The sequence below is a fragment of the Myotis yumanensis genome, unplaced genomic scaffold, assembly GCF_028538775.1.
Source record: "Myotis yumanensis isolate MYYU_CA2020_CCGP unplaced genomic scaffold, mMyoYum1.0.hap1 SCAF_18, whole genome shotgun sequence".
Classification (NCBI taxonomy): domain Eukaryota; kingdom Metazoa; phylum Chordata; class Mammalia; order Chiroptera; family Vespertilionidae; genus Myotis; species Myotis yumanensis.
In genome coordinates, this window is record NW_027223769.1 from 4,974,652 (window position 1) to 5,002,193 (window position 27,542).

Below are 27,542 nucleotides of genomic sequence, written 5' to 3' on the forward strand. Positions count from 1 at the left end.
GCTACCCTTTTTATTGGCTAATCAGTGTATATGCAAATTAACTGTCAGCCAAGATGGCGGCCGGCAGCCAGGCAGCTGGAAGCGAACATGAGGCTTGCTTGCTGCAGTGAAGGAGGACTCCAACGTTCCCCGCCTGCGCTGCCAGCCTCTGAGCCGGCAGTTTGAAACATTCTAACAAATATAGAAGCTAAACAAACGGCCAGGATCTCAGAGCTGGAGTTATACATTGTTTCGATTATAGAACGCTCAGCAGCGGAAGCCTCAGAGCTAGAGCCAGAGCTAAAGCTGGCCCAGAATAAAAGAAAAAAAAGGAGTGGTTGGGAGCTTCAGTCAACAACCACCAGCCTGAAAGCAGCCCTCAGCCCCTCACCCAGACTGGCCAGGCACCCCAGTGGGGACCACCACCCTGAAGGGGGTGTGACCAGCTGCAAACAGCCATTATCCCCTCATCCAGGCTGGCCAGGCACCCCAGTGGGGACCCCCACCCTGATCCAGGACACCCTTCAGGGCAAACCAGCCAGCCCCCAGGCCTCTATCTTATATAGTAAAAGGGTAATATGCCTCCCAGCACTGGGATCATCGGAGCTGCGAGGCCTCCTGGCACCGGGATCAGCATGACGGGGCAGCGCCCAAACCCCCTGATCACCCTGCGGCTCTGTGTGTGACAGGGGGCGGGGCCACAACCTCCCTATCTGCCCTGCTCTGTGCCTGATAGGGGGGAGCTCCCCAATCCCCTGATTGCCCTGCGGCTCTGTGTGTGACAGGGTGCGGCGCCCCAACCCCCTGCTCTGTGTGTGACAGGGTAGAGCCATAACCTCCCCATCGGCCCTGCCCTGAGTGTGACAGTGGCGGCGCCCCAACCCCCTGATCGGCCCTGCTCTGTGGGTGATAGAGGGTGGCACCCCAACCCCCCTCCACGGGCCTTGCTCTGTGTGTGACAGGGTAGAGCCATAACCTCCCCATTGGCCCTGCCCTGAGTGTGACAGAGTGCAGCGCCCCAACCCCTTGATCTGCCCTGCTCTGTGAGTGACGGGGGGAGCTCCCCAACCCCCTTATCGACCCTGCTCTGTGTGTGACAGGGTATGGAGCCCCAACCCCCCTGATGGGCCCTGCTCTGTGAGTGACAGGGGGCAGCGCCCCAACCCCCCAATCGGCCCTAACCTGAGCGTGACTGAGGGTGGCATCGCAACCTCCCGATCCACCCTGCTCTGTGCATGACGGGGTGGCGCCCCAACTCCCCAATCGGCCCTGCTCTGAGCCTGACCAGGGGCTGCACCTAAGGATTGGGCCTGCCCTCTGCCACCCGGGAGCAGGCCTAAACCAGCAGGTTGTTATTTCCTGAGGGGTCCCAGACTGCGAGAGGGCACAGGCCGGGCTGGGGGACACCCCCCCCCCCCCCCCGAGTGCACAAATTTTTGTGTACCAGGCCTCTAGTCTTGATATAAATATCTTAGCCAACTTCCTTGGTATTGTAGAAGTACATTGCTAGCAGTGGAATTGCTAGATTAAAGGATCTATAGATACAATTGCAATGTGATAGATACTCCCCAGTTGTATATGGGGGGTAAGGCGTGGCAACCTGGAAGGAGCCTGTTTTAAGGCTCATGATGTAAGAGGCAACCTGTAGAGGAGCAAGTAAAAGATACAGCACTTCGTTCATGCATGTGCTCTTGAAAAAGACCCACTTTCAAATTTTACTGTGAAGTTTTGAAACTCAGATTTACATTTCTGAAGACATGGCATTTGTCAGATGAAACTGCTTCATACGGGACAGTTTCAAAATAGAACAAGGAGAAACTAGTCCACCTTGCAACCACAAACAAATCTGCTATGATATTTTTTTGTTTGTTTGAAAGTATACTTTTACTGATTTTAGAGAGAGGAAGGGAGAGGATATATAGAAACATTGATGGACTTAGCCATTTTGGCTCAGTGTGGATAGTGTTGGTCCGAGGTCAAGGGCACATACCTTGGTGTAGGCTCAATCCCAGCCTTGGTTCAGGTGAGTGCGTGAGGGAACCAATCAATATGTCTCATATTGATGTTTCTGTCTCTCCTCCCTTCCACTCTCTAAAATCAGACCTGCTGCTTCCTGCACACCCCCCACTGGGGATTGAGCTTCCAACCCCAGGCATGTACACATAACCTGATGGAGAATCAGACTGACTTGGTTCACGGGCTGATGCTCAACCACTGAGTCACACTGACCACGCTGTTAAGATTTAAGTCAAAAAGTAAATTAGCAGCCAGTTATTCCTTGTTAGCAGTTTTTAGTCTTCTACAGATACTTTACATCATATATATTGTGTGCACCTACAGCGTGCTGTAAGTTTTTTGCTGATAATACTAAATGTTCAACATTCTTTTTATTGATTTCAGAGAGGGAGAAAGAGAATCATCAATGAAGAGAGAATAATTGATTGGTTGCCTCCCTTATACCCCCAACTGGAGATCAAGCCCTCAACCCAAGCATGTGCCCTTGACCGGAATTGAACCTGGGACCCTTCAGTCCCGAGGCCGGCGCTCTATCCACTGAGCCAAACTGACTAGGGCTATGTTCAACATCTTTACATTTTTCTCTTTCATATCTTGGTATTTGCATGAGGTTTCAGAGTTTCCTTTGCATAGATAACAGTTCTCTGTTGATGGACAGTCACTGGTTCTGTTTCCCAATAGAGCCTGCCTATGACATTTTATTAAGAAGGCGAGGTATTCCCTACAATTCCATTTGCTCAGAGACATCCATTTACTTCCTGGTGAACATCTCCCTAACAAGCATTTTTACAGCACTTGTGCTCTTCGGTTACGTGGATTTTCCATAGAGGTTTATTTTATTTTGAGGAAATTATTTTAAGAACATAGACCAGCCCTAACCGGTTTAGCTCAGTGGATAGAGCGTCGGTCTGCGGACTGAAGGGTCCCAGGTTCGATTCTGGTCAAGGGCATGTACCTTGGTTGTGGGCACATCCCCAGTAGGGGGTGTGCAGGAGGCAGCTGATCCATGTTTCTCTCTCATCAATGTTTCTAACTCTCTATCCCTCTCCCTTCCTCTCTGTAAAAAATCAGTAAAATATATATATATATATATATATATATATATATGGTCAGAGCTTAATGTTGGCCCGATTTTGACATGGGTAAACTCTACCAGATAAGTTTTCTTTTTAGTTAACATGGCATTAGTTAATGATCAGGGCTGCTGTTTTTTTTTTTTTTTTTTTTTAATATATTTTATTGATTTTCTACGGAGAGGAAGGGAGAGAGAGCTAGAAACATCGATGAGAGAGAAACATCGACCAGCTGCCTCCGACACACCCCCCACTGGGGATGTGCCTGCAACCAAGGTACATGCCCCTGACCAGAATCGAACCTGGGACCCTTGAGTCCGCAGGCCGACACGCTATTCACTGAGTCAAACTGGTTAGGGCAAGGGCTGCTGTTATTCTGCCATTATGTCCTTCGACATTTCAGCTGTCTCCAATTTTAACACCATTGTGATGAACTTTATGCTGGAATGTCCATTAGGCCAGATTCTTACTGGGTCAAAGGGGCCCTTCTGAAGAACAGAGGCTATTTCCTGTTGCCCTTAGTAAAGATGGCGGGAGGCGGGGCGTCTCCGCCTTCCGGCTGCAGCTGATGCCCTCCCTCAACATGGCTGCCTTTGTTTCCGCCCCTTTGGTTTCCTCCTATCGCGTTACTCCAGCTAGTCAGTAGCAATGGCGGCGGCGATGGCAGCTTCACGCAGATTCCGAGACCTGCCGCTGTGGCGTGAGTCACCTCTTGACCTTTGGGGTCCGATCGCTGTCATGCTGTCCTGGAAGTCATATGACGGGGAGGCCTGTCCCGGGCCAAGCAGGGTCCGGTCCCTTTAACTCAGGGATCCCCCAGTTCTATGGGCCTGTGTCCTGCAGTCGGGTCACTGAGGGCGCACTGTCCCTAATCTGGAGTCAGTTCCACGACCAAGGGTCTGAAGTGGTTCTCAGACTGAGGTCGCTGATAATTGCACCCCTGATCTTTTTTTTTAAAAAAATATATTTTTATTGATTTCAGAGAGGAAGGGAGAGGAAGAGAGAGATAGAAACATCAATAATGAGAGAGAATCACTGATCAGCTGCCTCCTGCATGCCCCACACTGGGGATGCAGCCCACAACCTGGCCATGTGCCCTTGACTGGAATCGAACCTGGGACCCTTCAGTCCACAGGCCGAGGCTCTATCCACTGAGCCAAACCAGCCAGGGCTGCACCCCTAATCTTAAGCTGTACCTACACTGAGGTCTCTAAGGGTCCTGTGTTCCCCAGTTTAGTGTCACTGATATGTGTGCCCTCTGCTCTTGAAGGTGCTGTGTCCCCAATATGGGGTCATCAAAGGCTCTTCCTTTGTCTCCTCAGGACTGACAGCCCCCACCCACCTGGGTCTCAACCTTAGTCTTCGCCCCATGAGCTCCTCTGCACAAGACGAGGCCTCCAGAGCAGCCCCCAGTGAAGCCCCACACCACAACTATGAGTCCCTTCGGGTGACAGCTGCCCAGAGACACATTCTGCATGTACAGCTAAATCGGCCAGAGAAAAGGAATGCCATGAACAAGGCCTTCTGGAGGTATGGCCTACAGATCCTGGAGGCCTGCCTGTAGGAGGAGGCAGAGGCTGAGGGATTAGCTAGGGGTGGGGTATGGGAGATAGTTGGACATGAAGGTAGGGGTTTCCCACCCCAGACACAGCCCTTCCTCACTCCTTGCCCCTCCACAGCGAGATGGTGGAGTGCTTCAACAAGATAGCACAAGATGCTGACTGTCGGGCTGTGGTGATCTCTGGTGCAGGAAAAATGTTCACTGCAGGTATGAGATGCGCTCCACCCCCACCTGCCTCCCTTACCCCTAGGTATAGATAAATGTTTTGTTTTGTTTTGTTTTGATGTAGCAAAGAAAGTAAAGGTTTATTTATACCCAGAGACAGGTTAGCTAATAGTTAAAGACCTGGCTCCTGGATGGCTTCCAGGGAATGGGTCATACAAGGGAAAAATCATTAATCATGATGACTCAGGGAGTTAAGGTGTGGTCAGGATCAGGGTCTCTACTGATAGGGTAGGGGGTAGTTGATCAGTGTATCTGGCCTTGATGTCAGCCATGGTGTGGGTTGGCTGCTTTTCTGGGCCTAGAGCTGAAACACAACTGAAGTCTAGATGTTATCTCTAGTTTGACAGAAACTGTCTCTGAAGCTTTGTTCATAGGATTATTTGGTGCTGATCAGAACCTCATTGCCCTGAGGGCTTAGTGATTAAGGGAGTGGTCCTGCAAGGGAGAAGAAGGCAGGTGAGTTAGGGTGCTAGATGAGGCCAGTTTGAATCAAAAGGAAAGAAAGGAGAAAAGGTCATATGATCCCCCATCCCCTTTCTTTTTTTCATTTCTAATCTTGAGGAATATAGGGCAGCTGGCTAGGACTATAACCATTGTTTTGAACTCTGTATCTAGTAGTTGGCTTGCTTCCATTTCATTTAGTTTTATTTCTGGTGATTTCTTCTGTTTTTTCATTCATGATGTTTCTTTGACTCCACGTTTTGGCTGCTTCCCTGTGTTTGTTGCTATGTACTAGGTAGAGCTTCTATGTCTCCTGGAATTGGTAAGTAGCCTTGGCAGTAGGTGTCCTGTAGGGCCCAGTGGCTCAGCCTCCCCAGTCACCTGAGCTGGGCACTATAGGTGTGTCCCTGTGTGGGCTGTGTGCATAGTCTTGTTGTAGTTGAGCGTTGATTGCTATTGGAGTCTCTGGGAGGAATTGACCTCCAGGCTAAGTGACTGCGAGGATCAGTTGCAACTACAGTGGGAGAGCTGCTGTGCAAGAGACATCCCTGTGGAGCAGAACTTGCTTCAGTGGGGCTTTGGTGCCCAGTGAGTCTAGCCTTTGAGTGTGTCACTTGTGGATGTATATAGTTGTAATCTGGTGTGGTCTGAAGCTGTACACCAGGTGCACTGGCTCTGGGCCTCTCAGGAGGTGCAAAGTTAGCCACTGCCTGGGGCCACCCAGCAGAAGCTACAGAGAGATCTGCAATGGCTGCTACTTGTGTTGGGCTTGGAAGTACCTAGGAGAGGCCCAGCTTTGAAGCAAGGTAGGCTGGTGCTAATGTCAGGTCTTGGACCTTTTGTTGACAGGTTTTGGGCATGATGACACCAGTCTAAAGCCTGAGCCAGGACAGGCCATTTTTATATGCAAAAGCCTCTGTAAACAGCTTGGGTGGGGCTGGATCTCAGGGAATCACCAGGGCAGAGTCAACAGTTGTGCCACACTGATAGAAACTCAGATATGGCTGCCAGTTAGCTTTGCGGTTGGGGAGGTCCCAGCACAAGAACAATTACCCCTGTGAGCACACCTGTCTGAGAGAAAGCCACCCCTGATTTCCTGCCCCGATGCCAGAACATCCTCCCAATATGTCCCTGGATTCCCCAAAGCCTCCGCCCAGCGCTGGAGCTCAGAAGAAGAGAGTCATGTAAACTTCATGTGCAGGCCTTTTGAGAGGAACACCTGGGACTCCAGCAGCCTCTGTGTTACTCAGACACAATCTCTGCAGTTTTTTACAGCCCAAAGTTACAGGGGCTTCTCCCCCTAGCTCTGGAACCCTGGGCTGGGGGGCTGGTGTGGGGCTGGGACCACCTTCTTCTCATGGGAAGTCTTGGAGATATCTCTTCCGATTAAAAACATGCCACATGTGGGTGTTGGACCAGCCCATTTCATGCCTCTGCCCCTCCTACCAGTCTTGATGTGCATTCTTTGTTACTTCTCTAGTTGTAGGACTTCATTCATCCAGATATCAGGTGGTTCAGAATCATGGTTGTTTGTATTTTAGTTGTAATTTTGATGTGGTTGTGGAAGGCAGTGATTACTGGCATTTACCTATGCTGCCATCTTGGTTCCCTCAATATCAGAGGGCTGCAGGCAAACACTTTTATTAGAAAAATTCAAGGAGCATCTGACCCAGGAACTCCACCTGCCACAAGCCTCTGGGCAGACAAGTACGGGCCCTGCTCGCTGGTGCACTGTACTGCCACAGGGAGCAGATGCCCCGCGGCGCAGCCTGTTGATGCCCTGGACAGGGCATGGGAGGGAGTGCCTGGCTCCAGCATTGTCCCTGCTAGAGGTGATGGATGCTGTGGGGAACAATAAAACAGTGAAGGGGAAAGAGTGTGGGGGTGAGGGTTGTGCTTGTAAACAAGGAGAGGCTGGCTGAGAACTGTCATCTGAGCCAAGGCTAGTCCCAGATGGAGTGAAAAAGCCCTGGTACAGATGCGGGAAGGGGGGGAGGGGAGTGGAACTGGTGAAGGGAACAGCAAGTACAAAATCCCGGAGGCAGGAGTGTGCACAGCTTCTTCTGGGGTCTTGCAGCTAGTGTAGCTGCATAATAGTGGTCCAGAGGGAAGAGGAATAGGAAATGGGATATGTGTGTTTGTGAGGGGGTGCAAATTCAATAAATTCCATAGAGGTAGGTGAGAAGCCTTTGGAAGGTTTGGAGCAGAGAAGTGATGTCATCCCACTGATTTTTTAACCAGCTTACTTAAAAAAAAAAAAAAAGAAAAGAAAAATTCAGGCCCAGCTGGTATTGCTCAGTGGTTGAGCATCGACCTATGAGCCAAGAGGTCGAGGTTCAATTCCTGGTCAGGGCACATGCCCAGGTTGTGGGCTCGGTCTCCAGTGTGGGAGTGTGCAGGAGCAGCTGATTAGTGATTCTCTCATCATTGATGTTTCTGTCTCTCTCTGCCTCTCCCTTCCTCTCTGAAATCAATAAAAAACATTTTTTTAAAAATATATTTTATTGATTTTTTACAGAGAGGAAAGGAGAGAGATAGAGAGTTAGAAACATCGATGAGAGAGAAACATCGATCAGCTGCCTCCTGCACATCTCCTACTGGGGATGTGCCCGCAACCCAGGTACATGCCCTTGACCGGAATCGAACCTGGGACCTTTCAGTCCGCAGGCTGACGCTCTATCCACTGAGCCAAACCGGTTTTGGCAATAAAAAACATATTTTTAAAAAAGAAAAAGAAAAAGAAAAATTCAGGATCCAGTCCAAAGGTGAACAATTAGATTAAAAAATGATTTTGTTTATCCTCACCCCAGGATATTTTTTCCATTGATTTTTTTTTTAATCCTCACTCAAAAATATTTTTCCATTGATCTTTAGAGAGAGTGGAAGATAGAGGGAAAGGCAGAGAGAAATATTGATGTGAGAGAAACACATTGATTGGTTGCCTCCTGCATGCACCCAACCAGGGCCTGGCGGGGGAAGCTTGCAACCAAGGTATGTGCCCTTGATTGGAATTGAATCTGTAACCCTTTGGTCTGCAGTCCAATGCTCTATCCACTGAGCCAAACCGGCTAAGCTAGTGGTTGGCAAACTGCGGCTCACGAGCCACATGCGGCTCTTTGGCCCCTTGAGTGTGGCTCTTCCACAAAATACCGACTTCTGCGCATGGGCCACGAAGTTTCAATCACACTGTACGTGCGCGCCTGCATGTGGTATTTTGTGGAAGAGCCACACTCAAGGGGCCAAAGAGCCGCATGTGGCTCACGAGCCGCAGTTTGCCAACCACTGGCTAGGCCATTGATTTTTAAAATACATATCTTTATTGCTTTAGAGGGGGAGGGAGAAGGATATGGAGATAGAAACATTGATGAGAGAGTAAGTAATTGATTGGCTGCTTCCTGCATGGCCCCCACTGAGGATTGAGCCCACAACCTGGACATGTGCCCTGACTAGGAATAGAACCAGCAATCTCTTGGTTGCTGGGTTGACACTCAACCATTGATCCACACAGCCGGGCTCCATTGATATTTTTTTTTTTTTAGAGTTGAGAGGAAGGGGAGGGGAGAGAGAGAGGGAGAGAGAGAGGAGAGAAGAGAGAGAAAGACATTGATGTGAGAGAGGCACATCAATTGGTTGCTTCCTGCACATGCCCCAACCAGGGGCCAGGGATTGAGCCTAAAACCAAAGTATGTGCCATTGACTGGAATGAATCCTGTGAGCCTTCAGTCCGTGAGCCAACGCTCTATCCACTGAGCAAAACTGGCTAGAACAATATGTTCTTTTTATAACAAGACACAATTGGAAATTGGTTTATTACCAAAACTTTGACTGGAATGTCATTTTTTAAAAAATATACATATATTTTTTTATTTCAGAGAGGAAGGGAGAGGGAGAGAGAGATAGAAACATCAATGATGAGAGAGAATCATTGATCAGCTGCCTCTGGCACACCCCCTACTGGGGATTGAGCCCACAACCTGGGCATGTGTCCTTGACTGGAATTGAACCCGGGACCCTTCATTCCGCAGGCTGACGCTCTATCCACTAAGCCAAACTGGCTAGGGCTGGAATGTCATTTTTAAAAAAATATATATTTTATTGATTTTTTTACAGAGAGGAAGGGAAAGGGATAGAGAGTTAGAAACATTGATGAAAGAGAAACATCAATCAGCTGCCTCCTGCACACCCCCCACTGGGGATGTGCCTGCAACCAAGGTACATGCCCTTGACCGGAACTGAACCTGGGACCTCTCAGTCCGCAGGCCGACGCTCTATCCACTGAGCCAAACCAGTCAGGGCTGGAATGTCATTTTTTACATAGACATGCACAGACTCAGATGTCACCAGAAAGTTTTAAAGAATTATTATTGACTTTGGAAACTGATAAAAGCCCCTTGAAAAAAATGGCCTGGTACCCTACTTCCGTGATTCACATCAGTTTTTCCAGATAAGGAACAAAGGTTGCTTTCCTGGGAGACAAAAAGGAAAGAACCTTGAGAACCTGAGGAATTCACCCAAATCAATAGGTATTGCAAGCAAATGCTGGTGACAACTATGTGGCTTGGCTTCTTAGCCCTATGGGGCTAAAGGTCAATCTGGAGATTCCCTATGAAATTCCAGCAAAGCAGATTTAAAAGAACTTATATGGTCAATTACTATTCTTGGCATACTCTCTCTCTCCCTCTCCACCCCCACCCCCTTCCATTCTCTCTAAAAATCAATGGGAAAATATCCTCGGGTGAGGTAGGGAGAAAAATATGTTTCAATATGAGCAATGCTTGTTAATTAGGGTTTTCAGCAGCTTCTAACTTCCCCTTTTATCATTTTAATTTAAGACATTCAAATTCAGCCCAGCTGGTGTTGCTCAGTGGTTGAGCATTGACCCATGAACCAGGAGGTCATGGTTCAATTCTAGGTTAGGCACATGCCTGGGTTGTGGGCTGTATTCCCAGTATGGGGGCATGTAGGAGGCAGCCGATTGGTGATTCTCTTTCATCACTGATGTTTCTCTCTCTCTCTTTTTCTCTCTTCCCCTCTCTGAAATCAATAAAAACACATTAAAAAAATAAAATAAAATATTCAAATTTAGAAATTAGTCCAACTGAACATGACAGAACATGACTTAAGGTCCTTAACCTCTGAGAATCTTTTTTTGTTGTTAGTAAAGTGTGTTATAATAATAACGTGCTTTCATGTAATTACCCAACACACATGAACTGACTTCCAGTTCCATGTCTCTTGGATCTTTTGATTGTCCCTCAGGTCTGTTCCTCAGATGGTAATTCCCATTGACCAGATCCACTGATTCCTTTGTCATCTCTATTATGCTAAGCCCATCCAGTGAGTTTTACAATTTCTGATAATGTAGTGTAGAGTTTTCAAATTTCCATTTGGTTTTTTATATATTTTCCATTTCTCTGCTGAACTTTCATGTCTTTTTATTTATCATGAGTATATCTTTCTTTGTGCCATTGAGCATAGTTGTAATGGCTGCTTTGAAATCTTTGTCTCCTTATTCTAACATCTGGGTCACCTTTAGGTCAACCTCTGTTTTTTATCTTTTCTTTTGAAAAAAATAGGTCTCATATTTATTTTTCTTTGTATTTGGAGTAACTTTGTATTGTATCCTGGATATTGGGATATTGGAAGATGTGGAAACTTTGGATCCTACTATAAAACTCCAAAGAGTGTTTGAGATTCCTGTTTTATCAGCTTAGCTGGAATCAGCTTTTAAATCTTTTGGGCTGCTTGCATGGTTCATAGATCAGCAATAAATTTGATCAAAGTTTATACACAGAATTTGGAGCTCCCTTCTCTGGCTGTCTCCTTTCCTTTGTGGAATTCACTCCCTTACTTTCCGCAGCTGGGATCACCCTGACTCTGTCTTCTGGTTCTACAAGCACAACTTCAGCTTGGCCTTGGGCTAAACGCTTTAAAAACTGGTAACTCACCCTAACCAGTTTGGCTCAGTAGCTAGAGCGTCGGCCTGTGGACTGAAGAGTCCCAGGTTCAATTCCGGTCAAGGGCATGTACCTTGGTTGCGGGCACATCTCCAGTAGGGAGTGTGCAGGAGGCAGCTGATGGATGTTTCTCTCTCATGGATGTTTCTAACTCTCTATCCCTCTCCCTTCCTCTCTGTAAAAAATCAATAAAATATATTTTAAAAAACAAAACCAAACAAAAAACTGGTAACTCCCTCAGTGCCAGAACTTTTTTTTAAGTGACAACTCTCTTTAGAATCTTCCCTGTGCTGTCCAGTAGCTGTTTGTATCTTGTCCAACCAGAGCACATAGTTGTCACCTGTGAGATGAAGTGAGGCATCACATAAAGATTTCTGACTTTGCTTGTGGGCTCCGCTGAGGAGCAGAGGTTGGGCTGCAGTTACAACCCCTCTGCTCCTGGTCCCTGGCCCATCAGCAGCATGACCGCAGGGAGACACTGAAGTGGCCCATGGAGTTGGAGGCGGCACTGCTGAGCTGGCACTGCTGCCCTTCTGCCTAGCCCCACTCCTCAGGCCCCTGGATACCAAGCCGTAGTCATTTCAGATGCACATCTCATAATGCCTTCCAACTCCAGAACAAATTTTTCAGAACATAAAACAAGAATATTGTCATTATCAGAGGTGGAGACATTTCTAAGTTCTTGATCAGTCCCTGGCTGCGTGGCTCAGTTGCTTGGAGCACCATCCTATACACCAAAAGGTTGCAGGTTTGATTCCTAGTGGGGCATGTGTTGGAGGCAACCAGTCGATGTTTCTCTCTCTTCCCCTTTCCCTTCCTCTCTCTCTAAAGTCAATGAAAATATATTTTAAAATAAATAAAAAAAAATAAAAAAGCATATCCTTGAGTGAGGATTTAAAAAAAAGTTCTTAATCAGAATGAAGCTTGTATTCAGAAAGTCATCTCACTCCTCAGCACTCACAGCACCTAGTTGTCCAGGTTTCTCCTCAATGAAGAGGGACCAGCCCACCTTTACTCTCCACCATGTTGGAATAATATGCAAGCATCTTTTAGAAGACTGTGAATCCCTGGCCAATGTTGCTCAGTGGTTAAAGTGGCGACAAGTGCATCAAAACGTCACAGGTTTGATTCCCTGTCATGGGCACATACCTAAGTCAGAGTGCTCCAGGGACATGTAGGAGGCAACCAATCAGTATCTCTCACATCAATGTTTCCCTCTCTCTCTTCCTCCCTCTGCCCCTCCCTGCCTTCCTCCCTCCTTTCCACTCTTTCTGAAAAGCAATGGAAAAAATATCCTCAAGTGAGGATTAACAAAAAGAAAAGAAAAGAAATAGCCCATACTTAATGTAGCATTTGTGAGGTGTGAGGTGTCAACCTATTTCACACATGTTAATTCTCCCCAGAACCCTAGGAGACAGGCTCCGTTCTCATCCCCATTTTACTAGTATATATGCTGAAACTCCAGCCCAGAGAAAGGAAGAAATGCCCAGTTCTCACTGGTGGTAAGTGGCAGAGCTAGGATTTCTGACCTGGAGCTGCCTGGCTGCCGAGTCCCCTAAGTAACTGATAAACCAGTAGGTGACTGTAACCCAGGTACCTGGCGTGCTGGTTCAAAGCAAGGGCTCTGGTCCCAGCAGCCAGCCACCTCCCACTGGTGCCTCCTGCACACATCCCTTCACCTCTCTGTGTTGCAGTTTCCTCATCTGAAGAGAAGGGAGATGATAGCACCCAGCTCAGGTTTCTGTGAGGATTCAATGAGTGCAGATGCATAAAACATCAATACATGTAAAGCTTTTTTGATGTAGCTGTTATTTGTGATTATGAATGATACCTGGAACATTTCCAGATTCGCTGGAGAATGTGATGGCGGACTTCACTGCAGGGAGTGGTTCTTACTGTGGAGGGGAACACCTTGTATTCTGGTCAGGGGCCCTTACTTCACGGGGTTGTAAAAGCCAGTGTCTCAGGTCCAGGGAGTACAGGTAAACCAGAAAAACCAGTGGAGGCAGGGATCACAAGGGGCCAAGCTGGGCGTGTCTGGGAGTAAGTGTGGCTCCTGTGAGTCACTCGGACTTCTCAGACATGGAGTGGAAGAAGCGCTCAGACTGATCCAGGTGGTTCTGGCCTCACTGAAATGGGTCTGTAATAGCCACGTGTGATGCCCTAAATGCCAGGCACTGCTTAAAGCGCCTCTGGGCTTTGTCTCCTTGAAGTCTTGCAGCCTCATCAGCTCTCAGGAGGGCTTTACCCTCGTTGTACAGAGAAGAAACCCAAGGCCCAGAGGATGAAGTGACCTGGACAAGGACACCAGGGGTCCCATCTATTTATTTATTTAAATATGTATATATATTTTTATTTCAGAGAGGAAGAGAGACGGAGAGATAGAAACATCAATGATGAGAGAGAATCATTGATTTGGTGCCTCCAGCATGCCCTATTGGGGATCGAGCCCACAATCCGGGCATGTGCCCTTGACGGGAATCAAACCTGGAACCCTTCAGTCCACAGGCCAACACTCTATGCATTGAGCCAAACCAGCTGGGGCCAAAGGATTCCATCTTAAGCATATGTAACTTGCATAAATTCATCTCTACCCTGAGCCAACACTCCTCCCGTCTCATTTAAACAAGCTGTGGAGGAAACAAAGTCTGAGAGTGGGGTGTGGATGTATGTGGAAATGATTTTTTAAGTTTGTTAACCACATTGTTAGAGGACAGGCAGCAGGATGAGCATGATTAAGCTGAGGAGGAAAAAAATGAAGGATGATTCTGTTTATAACTCTCCCTTAGCTCTATCTCAGAGTAAAAGCCAAAGTCCTCCCCTCGGCTCAGCAGGCCCCACATTGCTGGCCCGGTCACCTCTCTGAACTTGAGTCTTCCCACTTTCCTTCTTGCTCATTCCACTCAGCTACCCTGGCCTCCACCATGGTCCTCACACAGACCAGGGGCATTCCTACCACTGGCTGCTCCTGACATTTGGAATTCTTATCCTGGATGTCCCTGTAGCTCCCTGTCTCTTCTCCACATCTTTTATTTTTTAATAGATTTTTATTGATTTCAGAGGGGAAGGGGAAGATAGAGAGAGATAGAAACATCAATGATGAGAGAGAATCATCGATTGGCTGCCTCCTGCACACCCCCTACTGGGGATCAAGCCCACAACCCAGGCATGTGCCCTTGACCGGAATCAAACCCGGGACCCTTCAGTCCGCAGGCTGACGCTCTATCCACTGAGCAAAACCAGCCAGGGCCTCTTCTCCACATCTTTACTCAAATGTCACTTTTTCAGTGAGAGGGTCCCTGACACCCAATATAACACTGCAGTAGTCCTCACTGCACACTCACTCACACTTTCCATTCCATTATCCTTCTTTAGTTTTAGCATTTATCATCATCTGACAAAATGTATTTTCGTGTTTGTCTTTCCTGTAGAAGGGCAGCTCCATGAGGACAGGAATTGTCTGTATTGTTCACTTATTGAGCTCCTACTGTGTACTAGACTTTGTTTAGCCACTGGGATACAGAGGTGGACAAAGACAAAAATTCCCCAGCTCCTGGCGCTCTCATCCTAGATGGGGGATGGGCACTAAGTGAGATAAGCACATTATGTGATAGCAGTGCAGGAGATAGGCAGAGGAAGGAGATGGAAGGTGACGGGCTGCTATTTAGCCAGGGGCGGCCTTTCTGAGGAGGTGACTTTTGAGCTGTGTCCTGGACAGAGATGGAATCTGTCTTGGGATCAGTCCTTGGGAAGGGCTGTTTTAGGCAGAGGGAACAGGAGGCCCAAAGGCCCTGAGAGGGAATGTGTTGCTGAGCTGGTAAGGTATTGGCAAAGACCTTGCATTTTATTCTAAGTAAGTGGGTTGGGAAGGAAGAAGAGAGGGCCTTGAAGTGTCTGCATGTTCCCTCTGGCTGTGTGGGGAGCAGACTGTGGGGGCAGGATGGTAGCCAGAGTGTAGGGGTCATGGACACTGACAAGTGGAGCAAAGGTCAGGTTTGGGATTGTCTTGCAGTTGGAGCCCCCAGAATTGCTGCATCTCAGGAAACAGTAGCAGCATTGACTCGATTGCTCAAATCAAAACCTGACTGCCAGGCTGTCTGGTGTAATGGTGAAAAGCATGACCCCTAGTTCTGGGTTCCAAATCGCAGTTCCACTACTCACAAGCCAGTGTGACCTTGGGCAACTGACTTAAATTCCCTGTGCCTCAGTTTATCCCATAAAATGGAGATAGTAGTAGGACCCACCTCATAGGGTTGTTGTGAGGAAAAAGTGAGTAGTAAAGGTTAACTTTTATTTCACCATCCCTTGCTAAGCCCTATGTGAGCTGCTTTCTCCACTGCGGTGGTTTGAGGGTTCAAATAGCCTGAGCCTAGGTTCTCACCTCTAGCTGGGCAGTGGGAGGCTACATGAGCCTCCTCACACCTCCCCACTAGGTATCGACCTGGTGGACATGGCTTCAGACCTCCTTCAGCCTCAAGGAGATGATGTGGCTCGCATAAGCTGGTACCTACGTAGCCTCATCGCCAGGTACCAAGAGACCTTCAGCGTCATCGAGAAGGTGACTGGGGGGCTGGGAAGGCACGCCTTCTGTCCATCTCTCCTGGGCCAGCCCTGACCCCGCCCCTCTTGTTTTCTTCCAGTGCCCTAAACCTGTGATTGCAGCCATCCACGGGGGCTGCATTGGCGGAGGTGAGTCTACAACCCCCATCCCAGAACTCATTCTGGCTGGGTGCCTATTGGCTGCTGCCCTTCTGCCTCAGCCAATGGCCTCCAGCTCAGATCTGTTGCTAGTTGAATTTTGTACCAAATTGCAACCCCTGGGCCTGGGCGGAGGGTTCGTCCTTATGGTTGTTTAGTGTCCAGGGCTTCTACCTCCCAGGTGTGGACCTCATCACCGCCTGTGACATCCGGTACTGTGCCCAGGATGCTTTCTTTCAGGTGAAGGTGAGTCATCCTCCCGAGCTTCTGCTTCTTTGAGTCCTGCTTAATGCTGGGCAATGAGTGGCAGAGTCAGGGCAGAGCAGTGGCAGTGCAGGCTGAGGTGGGAATGAGGAGGGAGGGCCTGGAATGAGCCCAGACGGCTTCATGGAAGAGTTCATCAGAAATGACCCTTAAGAAGTAAGGCTTGGTCATGGAGGAATTAAAGGGTAGGACATGCAGTCCAGGTGAGGTCAGGAGTGAGTAAAGTATGGGGACGAGGCAGGCTGGGGATGCTGCATTATGGAGTCGGTGCCTGAGAGGGTGGGAGGCAGGTTGGAGCCCATGGATGCAGTAAGGGGGTGAACTCAGCACGGATGAGAAGCACTTCACTCTGGAGAGGGACATGGCAGACCCGGGAGAATTGAGATGGCCGAGGAATTGGAAGGTGGACTCTCTTCTGGCCGAAGGAATCTCCTTTGGGAAAGAAATGGAATGGAGTTTTGAGGGGAGGGGCATTTGAGTGAGGGGTGGAGTGAGACCTCTACTGTAAGTGAGACCAAGAACTGACGGGATTGCTACCCGCAGGAGGTGGATGTGGGTTTGGCTGCTGATGTGGGAACGCTGCAGCGTCTGCCCAGAGTCATCGGGAATCAGAGGTGGGTAGGGAAACCTGGGGGAAGGGACCGAAGGGCATCTCTGGACCTGGGATGACCGCTGGTCCCTGATAACCCTGCCCTCCTGCAGCCTGGTCAATGAGCTGGCCTTCACCGCCCGCAAGATGATGGCTGACGAGGCCCTGAGCAGTGGGCTGGTCAGGTAGGGTGCGCCGGTGCTGGTGAAGAGCTCAGGGCCAGCCAGGCTTGGCTGGGGCTCTCTGGGTCCCTGTGGATTCTTATTCATGGATTCCACGGGGCTTCCTCTCTCTGAGTGGTCAGTTCTTTATTCTGGAAGATCGTGCCCTGATTGGTCCATTTCATGGGAGGAGGGGGGTGTCTTTTGCTTTCAACTCTGATTGGCCACTTCTAATATGGGAGGGAAGGTAGAGAACCCTTCTCAGACCCCCGATTCCAGATGGCCTTCATTTGCAGCCGAATATTCCCAGACAAGGAGGTCATGCTTGACGCGGCCTTCAACCTGGCGGCCGAGATTTCCAGCAAGAGCCCCGTGGCGGTTCAGGGCACCAAAATCAACCTGCTCTACTCCCGCGACCATTCGGTGGCCGAGGGCCTCAATTACATGGTGAGGCTCTCCATCTGACCAATCACAACCCTTCTCTGATCCCAGAGCAACCAATCAGAACTCAGCGACCTCTGCAGGCCTTTTCCTCTGATTGGTGTGCTGCTATGCCCCCGTTTTGCATTGGTCCAACTCCAGTCTTGCCCTATCCTTTCATTATTCTCTGCCTTATCTAGACATCCTGGAACATGAGCATGCTGCAAACCCAGGACATCGTTAAGTCTGTCCAGGCAGCGATGGAGAAGAAGGAACTGAAGAGTGTCACCTTCTCCAAGCTCTGAGAGCCCCCACGTCCTAGGCCCTGGCCTGGGGTCTGGCTTTGACCAACTTTGTGCCTGTGTTTCCTCATCCCCAGAGAATGAGAAGTAGTAAAGATGGTCACCTTGCTGCCTTCTCACCCAATCTCCCAGTTTATAACTCCATGACACTGATTTCTTCATGTCCAGGGCCATACCTTCACCCCACGAACAATAAAGCAAAGTCAAGAACCTGGTGTCTTGCCAAAACCGGTTTGGCTCAGTGGATAGAGCGTCTGCCTGCGGACTCAAGGGTCCCGGGTTCGATTCCGGTCAGGGGCATGTGCCTGGGTTGCGGGCACATCCCCAGTGGGAGATGTGCAGGAGGCAGCTGGTCGATGTTTCTCTCTCATCGATGTTTCTGGCTCTCTATCTCTCTCCCTTCCTCTCTGTAAAAAATCAATAAAATATATTTAAAAAAAAAAAAAAAAAGAACCTGGTGTCTTTATTGGAGATGGGAGAAGTGGGAAGGAGGTAATGTGCACTGTGATCCATGGACCACAGTTGGCAGTTGTGCTGCAGGTTGGGAAGAGAGCTTTGACCAATGGGAATGGGAGCCAGGCAGGTGATGACCATGCAGAGCTGGCCGTGGACAGGGCAGGGCCAAAGAAAGTCTGGCACGGATGGAGAAAGCAGGGGTGCAGCTCGAGGGCGGTGTTCACCCCGCCTGACCCCCTCTCACTGCTTAATGGGATCTGGCGCTGAAGTCTGGTGAGGGTGAGGGTGCCATTGTTATCTAGCCAACTGCCTCATTTCTTTCAGTTTTAGGTTTTCTCATCCATATACATATAATTCCACCATCCTGGATTTATGTTGGGAATGAGTACAAGAGACCAAACATTAATTTAATGCCTTCTATATACCAAGTCTTATTCTGAGCATTTATTAATTTAGCGATTACTTTCAAGGACCTGTGAAATTGATACTATTAATATCCCCATTTTACAGACGAGCAAATGAGCAAATTGAGGTTATGGCACTGACCCAAGATTACACAGCCAGGAAGTGGCTGAGGCAGGATTTGTGCCCCGAACCTCTGGCTGCAGAAGTCTATGACTTAAACCACTGAGTGTACAAGAGAAAGTCATGGAGAAGGCATGTAGTAGGCACACAATCAATGTAGGTCCTTTCTCAGTTCCTGGAGCGTCAAGAGCACCCAGTTCCTCCCTGCTTTCACTTGCTCCCATTGCCCACCTGTCCCAGGCCACTCCTGCAGCCCTGCCCTGCCCAACCTCCCTGACCGTACCCTCCCTCTGCTAACAAAGGTCCAGGTAGAGTTTTATGGGCTCTGATAAGGCACTGGCAGGGCCAAAGTTCACTAGCACTTTCTCTTTGCAGAATGTTCTAGAGGAGGGGTCCCTGACCTGAGTCCCCCCAGGCCTGGCCCAATGATCTGGGCTCTGACAGGTTACCACTGAGGCTGGTGAGAGAAGGGAGACCAGAGGGTACGTTAGAAGAAGATGTGAGCCTGGGATGCTCAGAAGAGGGGCCCCATGAACCCTGCCCTGCCCGCCACTCCCTTTTCCTCGGGTATAAAAGCCAGCTACCACCCAGCATCTGTCACCATTTCCCACTCCTGCAGCTCTTCTCACAGGACGAGCCACCAGCCCACACTCTCAAGATGGCCTTTGTCCCTGCACCCGGCTACCAGCCCACCTACAACCCGGTGAGATACGGGCCCAGGCCTTCACCTGGCCTGGCTTAGCTCCACCCTGACCCCCATACACCAATTTACTCTCACCCTGACTTCAGAGGCACCCACCTTGCCCCTGGGTCTAATTTACTTAATACTGACTCTGGGGGATCCAACTGTCACTCAGGCTATTTATGTACACACCAAACTCTCAGCCCTCTTCATCTTCATGCTGAACCCTCACCCCTTAGGCTCACCCCTCACCCCTTATTCCCCCCCCCCCACTTGCTTAAGGGAATAAGGGGGGGGGGCTTCTCACGGAGGGGGAAAGGCTTCAATAGGCAGATGGGCTTCAAGGCCCCTCACCCAGCCCCTTCTACAGACTCTGCCCTACAACAAGCCCATCCCTGGAGGCCTCAGCGTGGGAATGTCCATTTACATCCAAGGAGTGGCTAGCGAGCATATGAAAAGGTAAGACCCTCCCCAGGCCAGGCTAGGCTGGGAGGGGGGCTATAAACGGGGCTTCTGGTCTTCTGACCTTCCTCTACCCTGGTTGGGGAGGGACTCTAGGCCACCACCCCTGATGACTAAAGATCAGCCCTGATCTGGGAGTCCAGGGTTTGGAGATCAGATCAGGTGGAGAGCCCTAGGGGCTGGGAGGCGGCTGGGAGGCGGCTGGGAGGCTCACCATAAGAGGTGGCCCCGGAGTTGGGCTGCTGAATTGGAATTGGTGGGTGTGATAGCATGAATGAAAATCACAGGCCTGGCCCTAGCTGGTTTGGCTTAGTCCCGTGGATAGGGCGTTGGCCTATGGACTGAAGGGTCCTGGGTTCGATTCTGGTCAAGGGCACATGCTGGAGTTGTGGGCTCAATTCCCCATAGGGGGCGTGCAAGAGGCAGCTGAACAATGATTCTCGTTATTGATGTTTCTATCTCCCTCTTCCTTCTCCCTTCCTTTCTGAAATCAATAAAAAGATATTTTAAACAAAAATAAATAAATAATAAAATAAACACATAATAGCCCTAGCTGGTTTGGCTCAGTGGATAGAGCGTTGGCCTGCAATCTGAAGGGTCCCCGGTTCAATTCCAGTCAAGGGCACATGCCCGGGTTGCGGGCTCGATCCCCAGTGATCAGTGAATTCTCTCTCATCATTGATGTTTCTCTCTCTCCCTCTTCCTTCCTCTCTGAAATCAATAAAAATGTATTTAAAAAAAACATAATAAAATGTCAGATGGTTATAAATGCTATAGAGTCAAATGAGGGAAGGCGATCAGGAGTGGATGTGGGGGAGAGGGGTGTGGCACTGTCCCTTTAAATAGGGTGGCCAGGAAAGGCCTTCCTGGGAAAGGAACATCTCAGCAAAGGCCTGATGGAGGTGAGGGAGGCGCCGGGGGTATATTTGAGGGAAGGGCTTTCCAGGCAGAAAGAACAGCCAGTGCAGGCCCTGAGACACACGTGTGCCTGCCTGGATGGGACCCCTTTGGGGATGCTGGTGTGAGGGGAGGTGCTCTCACTTGGGTGTTGACCGGGTCCCTCTGGGTGCATGTGGGGAACGGCCTACAGGGCCAGGGAGGGAGCAAGAGGCCTGAATTGATAGATCCAGGGCTCCCAGGGCAGTGCCCATGGTGACTGTAGGTGAACGCAGGGATCCCAGGGGCAGGCCTATTTGAGGGGTTAGAGGAGGAGGCTAGTAAGGAAAGGGAGTGGAGAGAAAAGGTGGGTACAGGGTGAAGGGGGTCAATGGGAGAAAAAAGGGGGACATCTGTAATCCTTTCAACAATAAAGATACATTTTTTTTTTTAAGTAAAGGGAAAGGGAGCGAGTGAGGGGAGAGGGTGGAGGTGGGAGTCTGCTTCCTGGAACTCAGGGGCACAGCCACCCCTCCTGTCCTGGGTCAGCAGTGCCAAGGCCACCCCATCGGGAACCTGGAACAAGGTGGGGCAGAGAGGGTTCCCAGAGGAGGGTTCCCTGGGCTGGCAGGTGGGGCCAGGGGAACAACTCGTCATGCCCCCCCAGGTTCTCCGTGAACTTCGTGGCCGGACAGGGCCCCGGGGCCGACATCGCCTTCCACTTCAATCCCCGTTTTGATGGCTGGGACAAGGTGGTCTTCAATTCGCAGCAGGGCGGCCAGTGGGGCAGTGAGGAGAAGAAGAGGAGCATGCCCTTCCGCAAGGGCACCCCCTTCGAGCTGGTGTTCATGGTCATGCCAGAGCACTACAAGGTGGGAATTCCAGGGCCCGGCCTTCCCAACCCCCTCCCCCTCCCCCTCCCCCCTCCCCCTCCCGCTCCCCCTCCCTCCTTCCCACCCCTCTCCTCCCCCTCCCCCCTTCCTCTCCTCCCTCCTTCCCTCCCCCTCCCCCTCCCTCCTTCCCTCCCTCTCCTCCCTCTTCTCCCCTCTCCTCTCCTTCCCCCCTCTTCCTTCCCTCCCTTCTATCCCCTCCCATCCCCCCTTCCCTCCTTTCTTTCCTCCTCTCTTCTTTTTTCTCTCCCCCTTCCCTCCTCCCTTCCTACCGAGCTTTTCCCTTTTCCTTCTTTCCTGCCTATTAAGAAATGTCTCTTTTATCTCTTTTTCTCCTCCCCATTCCTCCCGGGGAGAGGCTTCTAATATGTTTAATGTATATCATCTGTTCCTTTGTGTTCTTGTGAAACGTGTATTTTTGCTATTTCTGTGGAGACTCTAAACACACACACAGGAAGCACCGAGTATAGTGACGCGGTCTCCTTGGCCAGCTCCAGTCACGGTGCCCTCTGCTTTCATCCTTACCTCTCACTTCCCCTCCAATTTACTTCAAAACAAACCCCAGATATCATACAATTTCATTCATAAGTATTTCAGTTTTTACAAACACAGTCATGCCGTCATGATCACACCTAAAAAACTGACCGTCCTTGCTCAGTGTCACCACATATCCTTAAACGCCTTGTTTGCTGTTTTCTACAGTTTTTTTGAATCAAGGTCCAAATGAGACTCACACATTGAGACTAGTTGCTATTGTGCAGGTATTTTTTATTTGTTAGTGAAGTGTGACCCAGGTACAAAAAGGTGCACGCCTTGTGTACACAGCTCAGACGACTTTTCCCAAAGAGAGTGCACCCATGTAGCCAGCGCTTGGTCTAAAAACAAAATGCCTGTAGCCCCCAAAGCCCCTTCAGGCCCCCCCCAGTGCCCTCGCCCCCACGGGTGGCCTTTATCCTGTCTTTTCTCAGCCTGGATCTATTTCCCTGTCTTTGTTTTTTAAGTATGTGTGGTTGTGCTGTGTGACTGTGTAGGACTGCAGGCGGACACGCTCTGAGTTCCCTCCATCCCTGCCTCGACTCCCCACAGATGACACTGAGCAGATGCCCTGTGCGCATGCATCCCATGTGGCCAATGTGGAGAGTCCCCTGGAGGGGAACTGCAGGGCTGGGCACCCACCTGGACTGTATCTGCCCTTATATGGGCACCAGATTTCTAACATCATTTTTGGAGGTTAGCACCACGGTTTGAGGTTGGACAGACAAGGATTGAGATTGGGCTTTGCCACTCCCCAATGTGTGACCTTGAGCTGGTCACTCTATGCACTGGAGCCTCTGGTTTCTTGAACAACAAGGACAATCCCTTGTCCTGCCTCACGGAGCTGTTGAGAGAATCACCGTGTTGCTATCACTATGGAAAGTGCTTAGCATGTAGGAAGCACTCAGTCCTGGGGAGCGGGCTCTCGGCCTCATGGTTGTTGCTCAGCACTCTGACTAGAACCGCGTGCTGAGATATGATCACAAGGCAAGGCTCCACATGGGGCTTGCACAGTGCCTCTGGCATACTTTGCTGGCTTTTAACCTTCCCAACAATCCCGGAGTGAGCCCCATGTTACAGATGAGGAAACAAAGTCTCAGAGAGGTGAATTGATTTATCTGAGGTCACACACCTAAGACATGTCAGAGCTAGACCTCCAACCCAACTCATTTGGTGCTTAAACCGGGCCTTAGACTCGAGTCTCTCTATCCCCAGACTAAATTCTATGTTCTCTCCTATCCAGTAATCTGTGAGCTGACTTTTGACCCTAGCTTGACCTCTGACCTGTGGACTCCTAGATTCCTGACTCTGAAGCTATCCCAGCTCACTCTAAGACTTTTGACCCCAAGTTAAAAAGACCCCTGTTCCCTGCTTCCTGTCTCTACCTTTCCCAGGGCATGGATGTTGACTCTGACCTTACCCTGCCCCCCAGGTGGTGGTAAATGGAAATCCATTCTATGAGTTTGGGCACCGGCTCCCTCTACAGATGGTCACTCACCTGCAAGTGGATGGGGACCTGGAGCTTCAATCAATCAATTTCATCGGAGGCCAGCCGGCCCCAAGTCATGTATGTAGGGTCCCCTCTCTTATTGCTTCCTTCTTTGTTTTATTTTAATTTTAAATTTATTGATTTTAGAAAGGAGAGAGAGAGAGAGAGACTTGTTGTCCCACTTATTTATGCATTCATTGGTTGATTTTTGTATATGCCTTGACCAGGGATCAAACCCACAACCTTGGCATATCAGAAAGACACTAACCAACTGAGCTACTCGGCCTGGGCTGCTTCTTTCTTTAATTAATTCATTCCCACATTCCTTTATTTCCTGGCACCCTTTACTGGGTGATGCCAGGGACCCAGAGGACCAAGACAGTCTACATGTCACCAGCTGGTGTTGGCCACAATGGTCAGGGCCGGGATGGGCGATGCACAGGAGCTTTGGGCGTCTTAGTGAAGGGCTTCCTAGAGCAGAAGGAAGTGTGTACATTGAGTCAAGAAGGGAAGATAAGGGGGAACAAAACCCACAGGAATAGCAAACAAGTTCATGAGACTTTGCCTAACATCATTAGTCACCCAGAAACTCAGTGAAAATCAATATGAGCCACCACTGCACCCACCAGAGGAGCCACACTGAGAAAGGCACCAATACCTACCGCTGGTGGGGCCGTGGACTGGCGACACTCCCATGCCTTGGAAAATTACTGGGCAGCACCTGTGAAGGCTGACCAGACACTTACCAACGACCTAGAAACCCCACTCCCGGGTCCACAGTGAACAAACGGTCACCAGAACTCCCGCACTCGAACCGGTCGGGAAGCCCGAATCCAGCCTCCCGAGGTGCCCTTCAGCGGAGGGCTCCACGCCCCCAGCCAGCACCTCCACGGGAAAGTGCTCAGGTGATCATCAGCTCCGTTTTACAGATGTGGGAGCTGAGGCCCCCAGAGCTTAAGTGACTTGCCCCAGGTCATGGACCAGCAAGTGGCAGAGCCGCGGGGTCTGTGCTGACTGCTCCTCTGCTCCCTGGTGAAGAAACGTCGGGAATGTGTTTATCTGTACAGTGGTCACGGGCCTAGGGACTTCATTTTACCATCATGCTTCATCAATGCATTTTGGGAAGAAAACTAAATAAGGTCTTCAGAAAAGGGCCTTCAGAAAAGCTGGCTTAAAATGGAAGTCAGGCAGAGAGGAGATCATTAGAAAGAAGAGGAAATAGAGAGTTAATGAAAGTCAACTGGGGAAGGGAAAGGTGTTTCGGGCAGAAGGAACCACCTGAGAGGAGGTGTGGACAAGAGACAGCAACAGAAACAGAGAAACAGACAGGAGACACACACAGACTGAGAGCCTGAGACAGACAGGACTTGGCTGGTTCCAGGGAGTCCCGGCTGCCCCGGCGGTGGGCATGTGGAGTGAGGGGCATGGTGGCTGGGGATGAGGTGAGCATGGGTACTGTATGGGCCTGGAGGTATGTACACTTCATTATGCAGCTTCTGGATTTGGGGGGACAGCAGGAAGCTAGGGTAGGAGGGGGTACAAGAATAGAATTTACCAGATTTTTCCAAAGTGGTGGTGATCCCTTAACAGCAAGTCCCTCTCCATTAATGAGCCATTTGAGTCCACCCTTTGACTCCAGAGTTCCCTTGGGTGGTGGTGGTGGGCAGGCATCCTTGACACTCTCCAGGCCTCGTTCATCACCTCCTTCTCCCTCTGTGCCCACAGACCCCCATGGTTATTCCAGCATATCCAGTAAGTACCTGCTGGTAGATACACATTTTCCCTTGACGGGGGTTTGGTGGCTGAGGAGGTCCTGGGGCAGGGGACCCTGGTCTTTTCACCGTTCCTACCTTTTCTATCCATGTAGGGTTCTGGAGGCAAGCCTCCGCTGAGTAGCCTGCCGGTAAGTGGGAGGGCTGTGTGGCCATGTAGTGGGGGAGGGTGAGAACTGGGAGGGTCATAGAGTTTGGATCCCCAGGAGTACCAATCCAGTACCTGGCGATATGCTTACATGTTGTATGTGTGCCGTCAATATTTGTCAAATATTATAGAATAATATCTCTTCTTTCTCACTTCACAGACCATGGAGGGACCCCCAATCTTCAACCCGGTAAGGAGCTCTGCAGTTTAGGACTCTATGGTGGGCAATTTGTGGAGAAGCAGGAATTGAGGGGGGTTAGGGGCCCTGATCCACGGGGAGCCTTGAGAGGGCAAAGGGTGTTGGGGACAGGAAGTGGGAAAAAGGAGTTGGTGGTCAGAGTGGGGCAGGGGACAGGAATTGGGGATATTTCCCAGGACTAGTAGGAGCCTCTCTCTGAAAATTTGTCCTTGCATCTGGCTTCTGGTGACCTGAGAGATGATGGGACCCCGTGTTCTCTTTTCACAGACTGTGCCATTTATGGGAAAACTGCAAGGGGGACTGACAGCCCGAAAAACCATCATAGTCAAGGGCTTCGTGCCTCACACAGGCAAGAGGTACGGAACTGAGGCTGAGGTGGGAGTCCTCAGCTTCCCTTCTCCCTCTGACCCTGGAGTCCAGTTTTGAGCCCTCTGTCCCTTGAGGGGCCAGGTGCTGGCCACCTCCTGACTCTCATCTCCCTCTCTGTCCCCAGGTTTGCCATCAACTTCAAGGTGGGATCCTCCGGGGACCTGGCTCTCCACATTAATCCCCGCCTGGACGAGGACACCGTGGTTCGGAACAGCTATCTGAACGGCTCGTGGGGATCCGAGGAGAAGAAGATCTCCTACAACCCGTTTGGTCGTGGCCAGTACTTTGATGTGAGTCTGGCTTTCTTTCCCACTTCCCTCCAATGCCTCTGTCCTGGCCATAGCCTCATACCTGCCCCTCTCCCTGCAGCTGTCCATTCGTTGTGGCATCGATCGTTTCAAGGTTTATGGCAACGGCCAGCACCTCTTCGACTTCTCCCATCGCCTTTCAGCCTTCCAGAGGGTGGACATTCTGGAGATTGAGGGTGATGTCACCTTGTCCTATGTCCAGATCTGATCTATTCCTGGGAGCACACAGAGAAAGATCCCATAAGACTCCATTTTAAGCTTCTAATAAACTATCTGAGGGTGTCTAATGAGTGTCCATGACTTCATTCACACCCCCCCACACACACACATACTGTTCCTTTATTCATTGAATCAGTTGTGCACTGTCCATTGAGCCATCTAATCATCTATCCATCCATTCTCCCATCATAATAAATCTAGGTACCCTACCCCTACCCAAACACTGATCTTAGGGACTTATGTGTATCAAACCATTCATTCCTCACAACAATTATAATCCAAAATCAAGAATGAACACCAGCCCAGCTGGCGTGGCTCAGTGGTTGAGCGTCGGCCTATGAACCAGGAGGTCATGGTTCAATTCCTGGTCAGGGCACATGCCTGGGTTGTGGGCTTAATCCCCAGTGTGTGATATGCAGAAGGCAGCTGATGAATGATTCTCTCTCATCATTGATGTCTCTATCTTTCTCTCCCTCTCCCTTCCTCTCTGAAATCAATAAAAATATATTTTAAAAAAGAAAAAAAAAAGAATGAACACCACTAGCCCTGGTCACATGGCTCATTTGGTTGGAATATCGTCTCCTAATCAAGAAGGTGGCAGGTTTGATTCCTGGTCAGGGAACATAACTGGATTGAGGGTCAATCTCTGGTCAGGGCACATATGGGAGGCAACTGACCAATGTTTCTCTCTCACATCAATGTTTCTCTCTCTCTCTTTCCCCCTTCCTCTCTCTAAAATCAATTTTAAAAAACAACAACATATCCTCAGGTGAGGATTTAAAAAAAGAAGAAGAAGAAACACCACTAATGACTCTACATAAAATACAGGGGATTACAAGGGAATATTATGAAAAAGTTTAGGCCAACAAATTTGGCAACATAAACGAGGGGAACAAATTCCCAGAAAGTTAAAAATTATCTAAACTG

General features: G+C 49.7%; 2 protein-coding genes across 3 annotated transcripts; both read left to right on the forward strand.

Annotated features, from left to right (window-relative positions):
* The first annotated feature begins 3,683 nt into the window (after positions 1-3,683).
* Positions 3,684-17,901, forward strand: ECH1 (enoyl-CoA hydratase 1). The gene is made up of 10 exons (XM_070398114.1): positions 3,684-3,768; positions 4,391-4,598; positions 4,748-4,836; positions 15,686-15,810; positions 15,893-15,941; positions 16,132-16,196; positions 16,758-16,828; positions 16,917-16,988; positions 17,261-17,411; positions 17,585-17,901. Exons 1-10 carry the CDS (start codon positions 3,717-3,719, stop codon positions 17,687-17,689), a joined length of 987 nt encoding a protein of 328 aa, XP_070254215.1. The 5' UTR covers positions 3,684-3,716; the 3' UTR covers positions 17,690-17,901.
* A 1,364-nt stretch (positions 17,902-19,265) lies between these two features.
* On the forward strand, positions 19,266-26,683 carry LGALS4 (galectin 4). 2 transcript variants are annotated; one of them, XM_070398338.1, is made up of 10 exons: positions 19,266-19,370; positions 19,720-19,808; positions 21,355-21,559; positions 23,544-23,678; positions 25,326-25,352; positions 25,468-25,503; positions 25,681-25,710; positions 25,987-26,075; positions 26,213-26,378; positions 26,458-26,683. In XM_070398338.1, the coding sequence occupies exons 1-10, from the start codon at positions 19,326-19,328 to the stop codon at positions 26,602-26,604; spliced, it is 969 nt and encodes a 322-aa protein (XP_070254439.1). In that variant the 5' UTR covers positions 19,266-19,325; the 3' UTR covers positions 26,605-26,683. The 2 variants fall into 2 exon arrangements, with proteins under 2 accessions (XP_070254439.1, XP_070254440.1); XM_070398339.1 differs by lacking the exon at positions 25,326-25,352.
* The last annotated feature ends 859 nt before the right edge of the window (positions 26,684-27,542 follow it).

Coding starts and splice junctions, on each gene's coding strand:
- LGALS4 (XM_070398338.1), top strand. CDS start 19,326: ATGGCCTTTGTCCCTGCACCCGGCTACCAGCCCACCTACAACCCG. Junction 21,560..23,543: donor TCATGCCAGAGCACTACAAG/GTGGGAATTCCA, acceptor CCTGCCCCCCAG/GTGGTGGTAAATGGAAATCC. Junction 26,076..26,212: donor GTGCCTCACACAGGCAAGAG/GTACGGAACTGA, acceptor CTCTGTCCCCAG/GTTTGCCATCAACTTCAAGG.
- ECH1 (XM_070398114.1), top strand. CDS start 3,717: ATGGCGGCGGCGATGGCAGCTTCACGCAGATTCCGAGACCTGCCGCTG. Junction 4,837..15,685: donor AGGAAAAATGTTCACTGCAG/GTATGAGATGCG, acceptor CCTCCCCACTAG/GTATCGACCTGGTGGACATG. Junction 16,829..16,916: donor AGAGTCATCGGGAATCAGAG/GTGGGTAGGGAA, acceptor GCCCTCCTGCAG/CCTGGTCAATGAGCTGGCCT.